At 30.9% G+C, this 17429-nt stretch overlaps 4 protein-coding genes across 6 annotated transcripts in view; 2 read left to right on the forward strand and 2 right to left on the reverse strand.

The window, feature by feature from the left end:
- Positions 1 to 1203: 1203 nt before the first annotated feature.
- On the reverse strand, positions 1204 to 3720 carry LOC111628508 (uncharacterized protein C7orf26 homolog). Of its 2 annotated transcripts, XM_023372310.1 has the most exons (3): positions 3623 to 3720; positions 2490 to 2726; positions 1204 to 2404 (listed from the first exon to the last, which is right to left on the reverse strand). In XM_023372310.1, the coding sequence occupies exon 3, from the start codon at positions 2355 to 2357 to the stop codon at positions 1260 to 1262; it is 1098 nt and encodes a 365-aa protein (XP_023228078.1). In that variant the 5' UTR covers positions 2358 to 2404; positions 2490 to 2726; positions 3623 to 3720; the 3' UTR covers positions 1204 to 1259. The 2 variants fall into 2 exon arrangements, with proteins under 2 accessions (XP_023228078.1, XP_023228079.1); XM_023372311.1 differs by having other exon boundaries at positions 1204 to 2726.
- On the forward strand, positions 3192 to 6013 carry LOC111628512. Its single transcript, XM_023372316.1, has 2 exons — positions 3192 to 3312; positions 5381 to 6013. The coding sequence occupies exons 1-2, from the start codon at positions 3291 to 3293 to the stop codon at positions 5992 to 5994; spliced, it is 636 nt and encodes a 211-aa protein (XP_023228084.1). The 5' UTR covers positions 3192 to 3290; the 3' UTR covers positions 5995 to 6013.
- Positions 6014 to 8608: 2595 nt separating this feature from the next.
- Positions 8609 to 9709, reverse strand: LOC111628510. Its single transcript, XM_023372312.1, has one exon. It carries the CDS (start codon positions 9579 to 9581, stop codon positions 8724 to 8726), a length of 858 nt encoding a protein of 285 aa, XP_023228080.1. The 5' UTR covers positions 9582 to 9709; the 3' UTR covers positions 8609 to 8723.
- Positions 9710 to 12006: 2297 nt separating this feature from the next.
- Positions 12007 to 17429, forward strand: part of LOC111628511 (TATA box-binding protein-like protein 1) — a 37224-nt gene continuing 31801 nt past the window's right edge. The window contains exons 1-2 of one of the 2 annotated variants that reach the window (XM_023372314.1): positions 12007 to 12242; positions 12422 to 12680. In XM_023372314.1, the coding sequence (XP_023228082.1) occupies positions 12444 to 12680 (237 nt within the window). In that variant the 5' untranslated portion in view covers positions 12007 to 12242; positions 12422 to 12443. The other variant, XM_023372313.1, reaches the window with a different exon arrangement.

Raw genomic sequence — 17429 nt, forward strand, 5'->3', positions numbered from 1 at the left:
TTGTATTTCTTGTATGACCTGCAAGGCAATTGCACAGATATCCTTACATCTGTTGATGTGGAATCGACCTGTGCAGAGGTTGAGAAAACTTCATCTCGGCAGACATGTGGGAAATGTAACGCTCGCGGATTTCTTGATGCAAAAGGGTCTGTTACATTACAAGTTTGATCCCAATGGTAGACCCGTTAACGATGAGTTCTGCACAACACAGTAAGACAAAAAGTGCCTAATCTTTGACATCACCGCCTCAACGAATTATGCTTTCCTAGCGAATGCCCATAACTTCCGCGGCCTCTCAACTGCCGGACCTTGTCTTTGCCAAAATGAAAGTTCTACCAAAGGATTGCATAAATCAAAGGCATTATGACAAATGTACTTGGGGTAATGCGGAACAAGCCAAAGATCATTTTAATTAGTAGTACGAATGGTTAGCGGTGGTCATCTTTAATTACTTGTACCATTAACACAATAAAAGTTTGGTTTGTAGAGACCTTAACACGAATAATCTAATTGAATGATACAAGTTATTATTTTTATAGCATTAGAGATTGTTTCAAACTCAAATGTTAAGGCATATTTGACTTTACAAATTTCTTATGTTATTCATAACTCTTTGTAGAGGTTAATTTGCAAAGTGATGATTTGCATTTTAGCATACGGGTCTGTTGAGATATTGCATTCTGTAAAGAAAAGTTTTGGTATACGATAGATAAATTAATAACAAGCAGATTTACAGTTGTACACTAAATTACACATATTGAATGGTGACAAAGAAATGAAATTGCAAACAGACTTGCATATTTAAAACAAGAAAATTCTTTTCACTATAGTCAATTTGCTCCCATTACATTAATTAAACAAGTTTAACATGGTATTTCTGCCTACATCAACGAGAATGACCAGTAGTTGGAGGTTGTAATGCAGTAATTATATAAGAGGCAGTTTTTATTAAAAAGTTTCAAGCTCGCCTCCAGAATGGATAATGTAACTTGTGCTTCATTTACTTCCAAGTTAATGTAGATCTTTGTCACATCAGAATATTGCCTTGTTGATTCTGTACGACAGGATTTTATCTACAATATTGTCTTTCTCCTATCCAGTATCGGAAGGAAAACTGTCCGTAGAATGCCAACAGTTTTATGCCGATAAACTTTGTCCGAAAAATCTTTGGCAGAAGTACAGAGTAAAATATAAAACTAGTAATTTATAATACATTTATTTTATTTGTATATATCGAACGTTTGTACAGATTATAAAAATTAATCTTTCAATATACTACTCCATTTTTTAATTACAATATGAAGCAACCTATTGTGAGGCAATTCTTTCAGTTTTTCAAACAGTCTGTTTGATTTGATTTGAGAAGTCTGTAAGCACTGCGTCGACAGAGCCAGTTGTAGGGCCTGGGCGAATCTGTCCAGGGCGATTTCCACTCTGTGAGACGGCAAAGCGTCGTTTTGAAGTTTCTCTCCGAGTTTTTCTAAAATGTGGACGACGTTGGCCGGAGATATCACTTCGTAAACGAGGTTGGACTTCGTCTGCGAGATCTTGATCATACTCTGAAGGACCGCCAGATGCAAATTAGAAAATATGTTGGCCTTCTGCTGTTTGTCCTTCCCGTCGGACGGGAGAGTCGAATTTTCGGAAACCGACTCCAGGACGCACCACTGCAGAATCCCGACGAGGGGAGTCTGCGGCCTGAAGTTGTAATTGGAGGGTAGATTTAACGGAATGAAACAGACGGTCGGAGAGGTGACGATCCAGTCGAGTATAGTCTCCAGTATGTCGCGGGGCGGAGAAAAGTACAGGTGGGTCACCGCCGTGGTCAGACTGGCGCAAAACAACGGGGCCACGCAGGATAAATTTTTCAGCGTGCCGTTGGAAGACCAAGACGGCATCATTCCGAAATAGTCCTTCACCACCGTCCTGGCCACGGACAGGGAAGGTTCCGCAGAACATCCCACATGCTGCATCAGCACGCCGATGCAGGCCAACACGCTCCCGTTGCCAATGGAGATGGCCATGGACACCAGACGTACCAAAATCTGCAATCTCTTCTCCAACAGCTTGGAACCCGGCGGGAAGAGGTAGAGAAACAAAGTTTTCTTATTCTGGTCGTTCTGGTGCCCGTTGAAGTAGCTGCAGATTCTTTCGAGAACTTGCAGCTCCTTAACCGGTGTCAATTTCTGTCTTCTTGCACCTCTTCGGTCCGATTCAAAGAAGATAAACTCTTCAGAAATGTCTCTAATTAACTGTTGCCCAGCGGATTCGTATATCATTTTCTGTAACTGATGAAGTGCTTCTGTCGTTACAACAGGAAAATCCAACTTTCTCAAGTAATGTTTAACGTCTGACATCCTGTTCAATTATTAGCAAATCAAAAGTAATTCCTGTGTCAAAATTGCTAAACAATTCCAAATAAAAGTTTGATTTGGCATTTTAATTCAATCACTTAACAATTTTTATATAAAAAGATTGTTTCTACTTACTTTAACTAAAATATAAAATAAATAATCGTTAATTTATCAGCAAATTTTAACATTCTTTAAATTAAACACGTGAAATAAACTAAAAATTCGTCAATTTCCAGCGAAATCGATCAACCTCCAATGTTTACAATCGGCCATGATCTACTAATTCGTATACTCGACACTAGAAGGCGCTTCTCGATCGTCATTCGTTCGCCATAATATTTAGAATATTTGAATGTAACTCAAAAATTTTTCCTATAAAGATTATAAATACCAAAATATAAATAAACTTATTTATTTTCAAGTTAGCTAAAATATCCCGAAAAATATTTAAGATAGCGGTTTTTTTTATAAGTTTTCATTTACGAGATAGAATATACTACGTTGATTTCATTTTTTTTTTACAAATAATAAATGTTAGATTAATACCTACACAAGTTAACAAATTAATAATAATAATTGAGTTTTAAAAATAATTACTTCATAAAATAAATAATACAATAAAAAAAATTTTTTAAATTTTTAACGATCACTTTCCGACTCTTAATATTTAATTTCTTTTTTCCAATTATCCAAAATTATTTTATGTAAACAAAATAAATATTTAAATTTTCATTCAAAAATTATATATCTATTTATTATTTATTACACATTTTATCTAAAAATGCGTTAATTTATAAATACAAATATTCTAAATTCCAGATGGCGCAGAGATATGTTAAAAGTCATTATTAAAGTAGCAATCTTTTCATTGGTTTCCGAAAATTGTGACGCAATTTGGCGGCGGAATATTTACTTTCTACGATTTAATGTAAGGACATGTTTACTTCAAATCGCACAGGTGAGAATTATTAATATTTTAGTTATTAATTCTCTATTAAAAATAAAATAAATAAATAAACACGCACGAATTTGATGATCGTGCAATAAATTTTAAAATCTAATGCGTTAAATTTTATAAAATAACGGAAAATATATTTGCGCTAATTTTGAAATTATATTAGAGAAACGGATTATGTTTTGTTCAATTTTAGAAAATTATTTTATATTTATAAATAAAAGGAAAAAAACGATAAGAAGAAATACGCATGAATAATTGCAATGATCTTTCAATATTTTTGTTTCCAAAGTTGGCATCAATGTGCACTGACCTCAGGAAATGGTTTGTTTCTTCCGCTGATAAAACTGGTCGTTGAACCACCCATTCTTTCTTAAATGATAAAAATATTCAGTTATTTCCAGGTTTTTATTAAGTATAATCAATCAGCGATATCTTGGAAATGTATAATACAAATAAATTATTTTTTATATTATATTTTGTGATTATATTATATTCGCAATCGAATCAAATAGTAATTTAATATTAGGATATTTTAGTTCGAATTTGTGATTGAAAATTTATTTATTAATTTGCTATAAATGGGCTAGATTTTTTGATAAAAGCGACATTGTTATTTAAATTATCCAATTAATAACAAGTTATTTTCCTAACGGAATTTGGCATTTTATGTAATATATTGTTTGGTGTTTAATACATTACTTATTTATTTAAATGTTAAAAGAAACGATTTTATTTCATTAATTCCAAAGTTTAAAAAAACCATCTAAATTCTGATATTTTAATTTACTACAGTTAGTTTTTTTATAAACTTGATATTATATAAATTAGCCAATTAATAGCAAATTATTTTTTTAAATAACGGAATTTGGCACGTTATCAGATTTTTAAATTTAAATGAACAAAAAGTTTATTTTTTAATTAATTTATAAATTTTTTAATTTACTTTTTCCTTATTTCTGGAGTGGAACGTTATTTTATACAATTTTTTTTAAATGTTCGAATAAATAGAACAATTAAATGAAGAAAAAAGTTTTTTAGTACCAAACGATACTCTAGACAAAATGCCAAATTCCGTCATTTAAAAATTAATAACGTTACGCTGATTGGATAATTTTCTTGGATGGTATCGCTTACATTAAAAACTTAGCCCATTTATAGCAAAATTTTAAAAAATTAAACTTTTAATTATTTTCTTTTAGATAAATTCTGATGTTTTAATTTCATTTCCATATATATTTTTTTAATTTTAAAATTATTTAACTTTTAATAGAATTGATTTGTCTTAAAGTTTGCAAATTATTTTACAAATAATTTATAAGGTTTCTTAGTCAATTTATTAAACTTGGTAGAAGTTGCAGATGTTTCTTTTGATATCTTTATACATATGCGGTTTATTGTTGGTGTTTGAACCATCTGTTTAAACACCTGCCTTCACTTGCTGAGTCTATGAATGTTTTCACTAGAGTCAGTAGGAGGTAGCGTTTACAGATGTCACAGTTTGTAAGGGGATTCCCGATTTTTATATAGCTTCGGGGTGCAAAATATTGCAGAAATTCTACCTACCGTTTCCGCTTCATCACATCTCATTATAACGGCGCGTCTGTTGCTTCGCAACTGAAGCGCGACGTTCCGTACGGTGTTTATTCTTTAAAATAATAATTTAAATGAATTTAAACGTCTCAATTACTTTTCGGAAACAACTTTCATTATTTGGAAAATTATCAATTACAGTATTTAAGAATATATTTAATCTCCATTAGTTATAAAATAATGCGAGGTATGAGCATTATTTTATAAACGTTCGCGCATTGATTTATAATAAATAATTTAATTTTTTCGAAAAAATAAATTTCTTGAGTACACATTTTACTCTAAATTTTGACTGCTTTAAATCAACTAAAATTGTTTTATTCAATTTTATGCTAGCATGACGTCGCGGCGTGCCGCGACGTCGTCATGCTTGCATAAAATAACAGAAATTTCTTCGTACTTTCTTTTTAAATTTTGGAATTAAATCGAGCGCATTTTAATTCAAACAATTTTAATATATTTTAAAAATTATTTTTAGAGACGAAAAGCGCTGTCGAACGTCTACAGATAAGCAAAGCGGATTACGTGAAGTCCGAATCAGTTTTGGACAACGATCAGAAACTCGAGTGGACTAGACATTTACAAATAACAACGAGACCACATTTGGACACGTGCGTTCAGAGATTAAAACGAAATTTAGAAAAAAATAAGCTTCGAAGTTGTAGATCCATCGATACCGAAAGTGCTCACAAGAATTCGTCTTCAACCTCCATACTATTAGATCCATACTGTTGTTGCGACTTGAAATACTTTGGTTTATTCTCTAGAAATTTAGAACTGTATCACAGAAGTTTACCAAATCTTTCAAAATCCAAACAAGAAGTGATTCCTTGTATAAGAATTCAAGAAAGACGAGATTGCAATCAGACAAATGCTTCGGATTCAAAGACCATATGCTCGTCTTTTGCGCGTATGACAGATTTAAAGGATGAATCCAGTACAGAATCAGATCCTCTTCATGATAAAACGTACAATACCCTAAACAGTAATTTGTTTAATAAATTTAATAAATTAGAAACATCAATTATCGAGAAGAACGCGCGAATAATTAAATGGCTTCGTTCGTGTCAGAATTGTCAAGAAAGCTGTTGAAAGTATGCACTTTTTTAAGTTGTAATGCAAAGATCTACAATCTTCGAATCTCACGTAGCCTTCAGTGACCTTTACTGGCCTTAGCAAAACTAAATTTGTACCCTTTTATACTTTACAATCACAAATTTTTGGAAAGGGAAAAACACAAATATTGGCTGGACAGAACTTTAAAAAAGGAAAGAATAAACACTATCAGATCAAGAAGAAAATTCAAGGACAGACATTTCCTGTGTTCTGGATTCAGCGCCTGCTTCAGGGCCCACGCTTAATGATCAGGATTCGGCATCTCGAAAAAACCCCACATTTGTATTTTGTACCCCCGTAAAATAAAGAGCCGGTCTTCAGGACTGTGGAGAAGACAAAGTAGATCATGAATTGTAAATTATGAAAGTATAATCTAAATGTAATATACTCTATTCGTATTTTTATAAATGTATATATGCAACCAGCATTTCAGCATGCAGCCTTACGAGAGATCCCCCAATGTGGCCTCTCAATTTAAGGGCCGCTTTGTATCATCTTTGTTTAATAGACAAAGACGATTAAAAAGATTAAATTCATCAGAAGAAGAGACGAACAATCGTTATTTCTGTGGAAATAATTTAAATTTTTAAAGGATACTTAGAATGATAGATTTAAATATTGTTAAAAATTAATTATTAAAAAAATTAAATTTCTTATGGCTTTAGATATAAATTTCAAATATTAATTTATCATAGTTTATGGCGGTTTTAAAAATGAAAGGCTTTTTATTAAGAAAAGGTCATTAAATTCAAATGCTATAATTTATTATAATTAAAGCGATTAAAGTAGCAAATTTAAAAATAATATAAATAAAATCCTACGCATAAGTTTAATACTATTTAAAATATAATTTAAATAGCTTTTTTTACAATCTTTACAATGATTGGTTTAAGAAATTTGAAATTTGTAATATCACTTTCGTTTTGTAGTTCGCTAACCAATTATTGTTATGTAAATATTGTAACCAATCATCGTTTAGTAGAAGAAATTTTTACATATCGCAAAGAACTACCTATGTTCTTAAAGGTGATATTGCTCCATAAATTTACGTACCTATTAAAAATTAATTAATACTTGAAAAATTACAATCACTTTACGCAATAGATATCAACATGAACTGCTTAAATTCAGTCATAAACTTTTAAAGGCGACAAATATGCAAATTTACAATGGGATAGTCATAATTCTTCTCTCATTCATTAGTTATGCACGTGATCTCCAGCAGAATGCGTTAAAAATTTAATGATTTTTCTCTTTTTTTCCCAAAATTCTCGAAAACGGAAGTAGATAGAACCAAACGGTTTTTTGCGTTAGAGTTCTATTTAATTGTTCTATTAACGTACGGTTCGGAATTTCAAAAATCGAAATTTTTAATTTTCTACGAATTATTAAAGTTGTAGAAAATTAATTAATTTGATATTGCAATTCATAAAATTGTATAAATTTAGAAAATTTAAAATTAATTAATTGCTAGCTTTCACAAAAATTTGCATGTTTCACAAATTCTGGTGTTCTTCTTCGGTACACCTTTGTAGAAAACAATAGCCCATATAAAGAAAATTTCTAAAAATTGTGCAAATAGTAGCGTAAAAATTCTTTGCCATGTTTGCAATGTTTTAATTTAATGCGCATGGATGTGTTTTTTCCACTTAATTTCATTTCTAGAAATTTATACAATGCTCAGTTTTTTGGCAATATGTTGAGAGATGGAACGTAACAAATCGAAGCAACTTTATAAATGAGTATAATTGATTTATTGGATTAATTAATGCGAAACACTAGATATGGCCCTTATTGCAGGCAGCTCTGGCGCACAATAGGTTGTCGTCATAGAAATGAGAAAAATGCCCGATCCGCATTATTATTATTATGGAAGGATTGATTAGGTTTTAACTCGTATCTCCATACTGTTAGGCTAAGTAATAGTATTACCTTACTGTGCAGCCTACATAAATTGATGTAAAATTGTTATTTGTTTACATGTATTTAAAAAATATGTAGTATTTAGCATATTATATTTAAGTTGTATCAAAAATGAATTTATTATAAAAGTCTATATTTTGTGAATTAATTCGAATAATGTTTTTCTCCCTTCATTTTTGTATTTTTCTGCCCCGTGAACACTAAAAAGAGCTGTTTTTCTCCTTACTCATTGTGAGTACGGTTAGCCTTACAAAGAGCACAAGTAGGAAGTGAGTGTCGGGGCATGATATGTCTAGACTTACTACCCATGAAAAATTTTTGGCTTTCTCTGCCCAGATTCGATCCCGAGTCACCCAGAGGGATAGATTGATGTCTTAATCGTATCGGCCATCCGACCGTCAATAGAGTATAAGTTTCTGGAGGAATAATTCGTGTCAATAAGGTTTATGGAAGTAAATGAAGCCAAGAATTGTCTGTTAGAAATATCATGCGAGAAGAGGTAATTAAATAGTATCTAATCTCTTTGTAAAGAAAAGTTGAATTGCAAACACCTGGCCTCGGGTATAAAAGCGTACCCACTTATGTAGACAAAACGGTAAAATGGTTACGACTGCTCACGTTTGATATAAACCATGTAATTTCATCTTTTTCTTTAAGAAACAACGAAACTTAATTATGCTTTAGTTTAATTAAAATCATTTTATTTAGTTTTCTTTAATATTATTTTCATTTTCTTGTGTATGAATATTTCTGTTTATCGGTTCTGTTTTTACTGGCGTGTTTTAGTCAAAATATATTCTTGGAAATTGTTCAATTCTTTTTCTGCAATAGTCGGATATTTCTATAGAAACGATGTTACAATTGTTATTATTAACGTTTATCCAGAAGATGAAAAGAGAATTGAAGATCTTGCTCTTGATTACATCCAACAAGAGGAGATCGTTATTATCATCCATGTATCTTAGGAAATATCGGTCCTGATTGGCATTCCAATCTTTTGGCAATTTGTGAGGTTCCAATACTTTCAATTCGGATGGCCATTCTTTTCCTATTCCTACAAAGCGCTTCATTTTATCAATAGTTTCACAATGCAATGCTAGCACTATGGCATCTTCCAAACTAGTAAGTTGTTCCTTTACGTTATTAAAGATATTATTGAATGTCGTGAGGTACGTTAGATCTTTATTTGGCCCAGCATTATTTTCCCCTGGGGTTAATATGAGATGTTCAATTTTTTCTCTAATTACGAAGACATCTTCCTTATAGATATCCGGAAAACTGTTCAATTCTTTTCCAGCATATTGAAATCTTTCAATGTCAATGATGTTCGAGTCATTGTTCCGAACATCTATCCAGAAAACGAAAAGAGAATTGAAGAGATCGCTCTTGAACACATCCAGCAAGAAGCGATCCTTATTATCATCCACGTATCTTAGAAAATATCGGTCTTGATTCGAGTTCCATTCTTTCGGTAACTCGTGAGGTTTGAGTATTTTCAATTTGGATGGCCAGTCTTTTCCTACCCCCACAAAATATCTCATTTTGTCAATGGCTTGGCAATGTATCGCTAACACCATGGCATCATCCAAACTATTTAGTTGTTTCTTCACTTTTTCATAAATATTATTCAGTGTCTTCATCTTACTAAATCTGTTTTATATCTTATATTATTTGAGAATAATACGATTTAGAATAGTCTCTATTCTAACTTGTGAAAAACTTTATCACTTCTTAATCGCAAGAATAATCTTTAAAATTTCAAAATGAATGTTCGAATTTTCAAAATTTATGAAACAGAATAACGTCATATTATTCTTATCAATGTTATAAAATAATAGTCTATGTGTCATTTTTGGGCTGCAATTTTAAAAAAAGTTGTAAATCTACAAATTCCCACTATTTTCACGTGCGGCTAAATATCCAGATGGCACATAGCGCTGATTGGTCAGCCGAATGACGTCAACCCACCGAAGTATAGATTATATTTTGTGGTCGTCAAAACGAATCGTGACGAAATAGATGTTTTTTTTTAGTTGTCGTAATATGGAGTGAGTATAAAGTGAAAATAAAGCTGATTATTTTTTTTGAAAATTTAATTTCATACTTCTAAAGAATAATTATTTCTAGATGCCTCGTATGTGTTGTATACCTGGTTGCGTAGAAAAATCTATATCCAGTGTCTATATTTAAGTTTTCACAGGATTTTATTTGAAAAGCAAACCTATGGATTAGAGAATCTGTAAAAAAATAACTTATTATTTAAAATGTTTTAACAATTATGCATTAAAAAGTATGAATTATGTTTAGGTGAAAATATATATTGTTAACTAATCTGCATTTTTACTTAGCATATTCTGTTGTAATATATATATAAAACATTAAATACAAGTTTCTGTAAGGTTAAAAATACTGTATTGTCTAATAAAGAATGTTAAAAAAACTTAATTTGCAATTTACATTTGTTGTTTTTGATTATTTTATTATTATAGTAAATGTACAAAAAAGCTTACAAAAATACAAAACAGATAAAAGTTACTTCTTGATGTTTAAAAATGTCTCAGCATTAAAATCTTTGATATCGCGTAATTTTATGTTAAAATTATTGCAAAATTTTCAATTAATGTCAATACACACAAGAGCTAGTGAAATTATAAATAAGTGATCTTTATCAAGTTTTACGTGAAATGTCTATAACTATTATATAATGTCTGCCCACTCTCACAACAATAACAACAACAGTACGAAGTTTAGGCTAGTCGCTCAACATTACCGATTTTCGTAGGTTGACGTCATTCAGCTGACCAATCAGCGCGTTGTGCCATCTGGATATTTAGTCGCACGTCTATTTTCTAGTGTTTGTCGGTTCTTCCTTAATCTCGAGAACGGAGTTAGATAGATGAAAATCGAGACCCGATATGTGTGTCTTGCGCCTAGTAAGAATTAACACCTCCCAGGCCGAAATGGAAGGATCGGTGCCGCTAGAAAGCTTCTCTGGGGGAGAAGAGATAAAACAAAAGGGGTCGGAAGGTTCTTCTTTCAAGGAAAAGAGCGAGGGTGGAAGAGTCGATAGTAGAGGAGTGAAGTAAGGAAGTAAGAGGAACTCGTTACGAAGTAGCCGTGTGAGGAAAAATTATCGAGGATCATCGAAGGAAGATGCAAAGTTCTGATGAATAAATGAAGAAGGATTGCCGCAACCAGCTACAAGTCCGAAAGATCCATATTAGTAAGGACTCAAATTCGGGTTTTTATGCTTAAACTGTTTAATCTCTGTGACAAAAAGAGATTAATATATTATTGTCGGGCCTTTTCTTGTTGTCACGCGTGAAGCGTTTCAATACATCTGGGGAGAATTCGTGAATAAATTAAATTCTTCTTCTGTTATGATTAAAAATTGCAGCCCGGCACTATGACGATGTCACAATAAAATAATTACTCGTCTATATATATAATCGAGACGAGTTAATAATAATAATCAGCGCAGAGCCCAAACGGTTAGGAGTTGAAAGCTGAAATTTGGTACACAGTTAGGGTACGTCACGAAAACGCACACTAAGAAGGGATTTTTCGAAATGCCCCCTGGGGGAGAGGGACAGGATTAAGCTTAACACTTCCATCAACAATAGAAGTGTTAAGTAACAATGAAAGTGCAACAATGGAAGTGTCAACAATGGACGTGTTACGTAACAATGGAATTGTTAAGAGAAAGCGACGTTTTAAGAGAAAGTGCAGTTGGTTTTCGTTTTTGCAGGAAATTGAAGATATTTTTAGACCCATGTAAAAATTCTCTAATTAGTCTGGAAACGGGGGATCCAATTTTTGCATTTTGTGAAAACGGGTAAGGTTGACTATAACGTAATAATCTTAATCTTCGCTATCGTTACTTTTGCCCGAGCAACGCCGGGCCCACCTGCTAGTTATTTTATAAACCTATATAAAGTCAAAAATTATAGAGTTTTGATGATTTTCAGGTTTATAAGACAATTTCAACATAGAAACTCAAGAAGAAAGACGGAACGCTTAATGCTTGATTCTATTTGTAAGTTCTAGCGGCAGCAGCGAACGATGGCGACGATTACTATAGAAACAATCCCACAAGGAGCCAATATGGGAGCTAAAATATTGGCATACGAACTGCATACATTTTATATATTTTAGAAAACAATAAAAAAAAAATAATAAGTATCAAAATTCCCCCCAAAAAATGTCGGAACTAAAACATTTGCCACGAGGTGTCGCCGGACGATTTCATTCTGATTGGTGTAATCGGTGATGTTTTAATCACGTGGTAGTTCCTGTTTCAGGTGTGTTGTTAGGATAATGTTAAGTGAAACCATTTAAGTTTCCATTAAGAAAAAATCATTGATTACCTAAAAAAAGTAGTATATAAATAATAATAAAAGAATCATCGGGAACGTTTTAGTCGATAAAATTATAAGAGTTATTCGAGATATTGACCCTTAATTTGATTTTAAACATTAAGCCTAACAAAAGCGTCGGTTGCCATGACAACTTTGGAAGAAGATAGAAATCGTTTCAAATCTTCCACATCCGATTTAAATCCATTGATCATCGATTTAGAGAAGGGAAATAAAACGGAAATCGTAGAAGAGAAGGAAGAACAACCAGAAGTCGATATTGTGATCAATAATGTTGTCTGTAGCTTTAATGTGCGATGTCATCTAAATTTAAGGAGGATTGCCCTCCATGGAAAAAATGTTATATATAAGAAAGAAAATGGAGTAAGTTTCACTTTCTTCTTTCTTTCTTTTTATTCCTATTTTATGTCAATTCAATTTATTTTATTACTATTTGTCATGTGTTTAATTCATACATATAATTATGTGGCTACAAATGCAGCTCAGTCCATAGGAGTGAAAAAAGTCCATTCCAGAACTTCAATTTTACTGTGATATGTATAAGAAAATTTACGCTCTGATTTGTTGAGATAAATATGAATGAAAGTTATGTCTTTTTTTATTGGGTTTTATCTTTGCGATAGAATGTAGACAGTGTATGGGGTGGTGCCCCGGTGGAACGATTAAATTATTCATAAATTACAAATGCAATTGAGTGAATTACGAAATATAATTTTCATAATATAAATTTGCTGTGGAATGTAGTCGAAATCTGTAGTCGCTCGTAAAATTGGTCGATGATGCGGTGTTTGATTGCTGTTGAAATTTCTCTTGTTGCGTTTCTGAAGAATCTGTGAGTTCTCTGTTGGAGATGCACGGAGTTTAAATTCGGTTGCTTCCGTGGTGCGGAGTCGAGGCTTGCGTGGGGTCCACCTCGTGCGTCTGGAGTTATTAATCTGGTACTAAATACTTGCTTGAGGTTGTCAAATGCTTAGTGCCAACTATCCATCTATCAAACTCAAAACACAATTTGTTTCTAACAAACTGTTCAAAAATTAGAATATTTTCCTGTCGGGACATATATATGCACTACATTAATTGCTCTGTTTTGTTAAAGTGAATCTTTTGGTGATAAATTGGTTGTCCGTTAACATTCAATCTTGTTCTATCACTTCAAATGCTTACTAAATAAGCATTTGAAATATATTAACCTAACGTTTGTTGGATATTTTTAATTGCCACCAATAAAAACATTTAAAGGAAAATAAGTAAAAGAGAAGTCCTTGATGTTCTCCTTAATCATACAATTTGAACAATCTGCTTTTTCTCTGGAACAAAAAACAACATGTAAATCAGATATGCTTATTTTTTAGGAAAGATAATATATAAATGAAGCACATTCAGAATGGACATAAGTTATGAAATGGCTGAAATTGAGTAAAGTCTGCTGTCTTAATTATTGTGTGTTTAAAAACAGATAGTGTAGAATGCTCCATTACTCTGCAAGCCATTTATAATTGGCTAGTTTGAGGCTTATGCTTCAGAAATGTTTTGTGTTGTTGTTACTTTACTTATCTCAACATTACTAGATTATAACAAGTTTCTTTCATGCATCATATGCTTCAAATGTAACTTTGAACAAGCATAAAGTTAAATTAAGTTTACATTTAATTTTAATGTATATATACACAAAGTACTTAAAAATAACTTCTGCTCTTAAAAATTACTTTTGCTACTTAAGCTTTATTAATTCATTTAATTAAACATTAGAAGAAAGTATTTTGAGAAATTGCTGTTTTTAAATTTTTTTTTAATCTTCAGAACTTTTAAAATCTGTACAAATAGTGGCGACACTAGAAAAAATCATTAAAAAGACATATTGAATTTTTACATTTGCCCTTTATCAGATTTACTATGTAAATAATGCAAAGTAACCACTTTGCATTATTTACGTAGTCTATTCTTGTGGTTGGATTTTTGTTTTAATTTACTATTAAAGAATTGTGAAACAAAAGATGTAAAGGTGTGGAATTATTTTAGATTTTGTTTTTAATGATATTATGTTTTAAAATATCATCTAAGTATTTTTATAAATTTTAAATAATTACATTGTGATTTTTTAACTTAAATGCATTAGCTTCAAATTTAAACAAGTTCTCTTAAATAGACTCTCTTTAATTTTGAATTATAATTAACTGATGAAGCTTAAATAATTATGCAAAAATACTTTTGAGTTTTTAATTTTAATTAAGCTTTATGATTGTTTAACGTTGCTTTATATTTTGTTTTAATTGTATACAATTTGCAGGATGTTTATCTCATTTTTTGAGTTTACATCATCTGTTTTTGGGAGTTTGATTAAGAGAATTCATTCTTTGGTTAGAATCTTGTTGATGGATAGCAAAAATTTTCAATAACAGCTTTACATCTTTAGTTGTAAGAAGATACTTTCAGAACAAGTTTTCAATCTCTCTCCATTCAAGTTATATTTTATTAATTTTTAATTTATTAAGAATGACTTATATAAGAAGTTCTAAGTTTTATATATTCATTGTTATTAAAATCAACAGATTATATATGAAATAAATGTTCATATATAATCTGTTGATATTAATAACAATGAATTAGATTAGGAAAATTATATTGAAAAGAATAGCTTCTGTACATAGTTGTTGTTATAAAATTCACTAACAGAAAAACTGATTGTAGAGTATGAAAATAGACCAATAAAAAATACAGGTAGCTTTCTGTTAATGTGATATATTTCATATGCATGATGAACTCAGGATATTTTTCTTCTAAATTATAAATTAGAAGTTCAGACTATTTACAAAAAATTAAATTAATTAATTTTTTGTAAATAGTCTGAACTTCTAATTTATAATTTGGTGATATATTTCTTGAAAGTAATGCTTTTTTTTTTTTTTTTTTTTTTTTTTTTCCTCTCCATCCTATGGTCGGTAAGAGGGTGAAAGTAATGCATTAAATGAACTCTATACTATGCCTACTTGCAGCATTGTCCAGAAATATAAACCAGAAAAGTGGATGTAGTACAAAGATTGTTTATAATTAATAAAATTAATTAATATGAAAACACATTACTGAGGATTATGTGTATATTATTTTATTTGCATGTGTTGAAATGAATGCAGAACTGACTAATTAGACATGCTGTAAGAATGTCTAATTTTTATTTTGCATTTATATTGAAAAGAAAAATCTCCTATTTGATATTATCATTTGAAAAAAAAAGGACTCTCTTTAATTTTGAATTATAATTAACTGATGAAGCTTAAATAATTATGCAAAAATACTTTTGAGTTTTTAATTTTAATTAAGCTTTATGATCATTTTCATCGGGAAAACATTTCAAAGTGTTGTTTCAATTCTATGTATTTATTGGAGTGTTTGTGAATACACGATATTTTTTGTTTTTCTGTCTGGTGCGTACATGAATAAATCAGGTTTTCCGACGCATGAGCCGGCCACATACAGTTGTCCATGCGAGAAGCACGGATTCTCCAAATTTAGCCCACACACTTGCAGCGATTGTCAGAAGTACGATATTCCTCATTTTTATATATATATTTTTTAATCCTTTATAATTTTAATTATTTAATTGCTCCTTCCTCTCTTCCTTGGCATGTTGTGAAATTTCTGATAGTTGGATAATAAACCGGTTTATTGTAATTTGTCTTTTTAAATTATTTTGAGTCGATATTAAAATTTGGAAAAGGGGGGATACCTAGATCAGTAAAATATGCGATTTTCTTCCTACAACTTCGGTTGTTGTTCGGGGTACGGTTAAGGTTTCAACGAAGTTTGAGCAAATACATAATTAGCAAAAAAAAGTTGAAATAAAGTGATTAAACAAAAATATCGTAAATAACAGTTCACAAATGCATATATAGAGATATTTTTTGAAGAGGGGAAATGGTCTTCACAATTTGAAATCGATCGAACACACAGTGCTCGAATGCTCGTGTAAACGCGCGCCATCTATTGTAGGATAAATGCCAGAAACCTTCGCGGGAGTGTATTAAAAAACTTTCCAAAGCTTCATGGCAATCGGATAAACGGTGTGGTAATGCATGAAGGACACACACACATACGTTCATTTTTATATATATAGATTATATTATATATATATAATCATTATATTCATATGATGTCTACATCATCAAGCCAAATCGTGCAGTAATAAATATTCTTTATTGGTTTTTCAGCAATATGACTTCATTAAAAAATTAAATAGAAAATTCTGTAAAAGCAGAATCATAGAATTACCAGAACTAAAATTAAAATCTTAGTGTACTTTATTCTGTTTTTACACTCTAAAGAACACTAAGGTGACCTTGACTTTTGTTTGAATGCTTGTTAGCCACATGTAAAATGTTCTTCTAATAATGCTGTCACAGATAAAATTTTCATTTCACAATCTTCAAATATCTAATTGTCAATTCAAAGATCCTACAAGTACTAATGGTGAACAATATATAGTCTTCTCAATCATTCTGAATATGTAAATGGAAGAGAATGTCTCTTAGTGTTTGGAATTTTTGTAAATTTTGCATTTATATTGAAAAGAAAAATCTCCTATTTGATATTTTCATTTGAAAAAAAAAGGTACTGTAATTCTTAAAAGTAAAAATCTGCATAGCATATCTATATAATTACCAGAACAACAATGAAAATGTTTTCATGTTATTTTAGGTTGTCTTACTTGTTAGTACTACTTTCTGACTTAAAATGAAAAAATATTGTAATTGTGTCGAACTTGACCTTCTGGGATTTTCCAAATCTTGACATTTTGAGACCTCTTGAACCCAAATAAGACAAAAAAAGGGGGGAAATTCCATATATGTTGGCATCTATTTTGTTTAATATCTCACAATGGAGTAAAGATTAAGAAACAAAATTTGACACAGTAACTTGTATATAAGGGACATTGATGGTATTAAATTTTGGAGTCTTGAACTCAAGTGGACAGATAAAAGGAGTCATGAGTAGTATCTCGGCCAGAGTAAAGCTTCACAAAAATTTTACTTGTATGAGTTTTAAGTTCTTTTGAAATGAATATTTTGTCTTATAAAATTTCTCCAAAATTTAAAAAAACATTATTTTATGTTTGTT

This window comes from Centruroides sculpturatus, unplaced genomic scaffold (genome assembly GCF_000671375.1).
Source record: "Centruroides sculpturatus isolate CEXI.00-Female unplaced genomic scaffold, Cexi_2.0 scaffold615, whole genome shotgun sequence".
NCBI lineage: Eukaryota > Metazoa > Arthropoda > Arachnida > Scorpiones > Buthidae > Centruroides > Centruroides sculpturatus.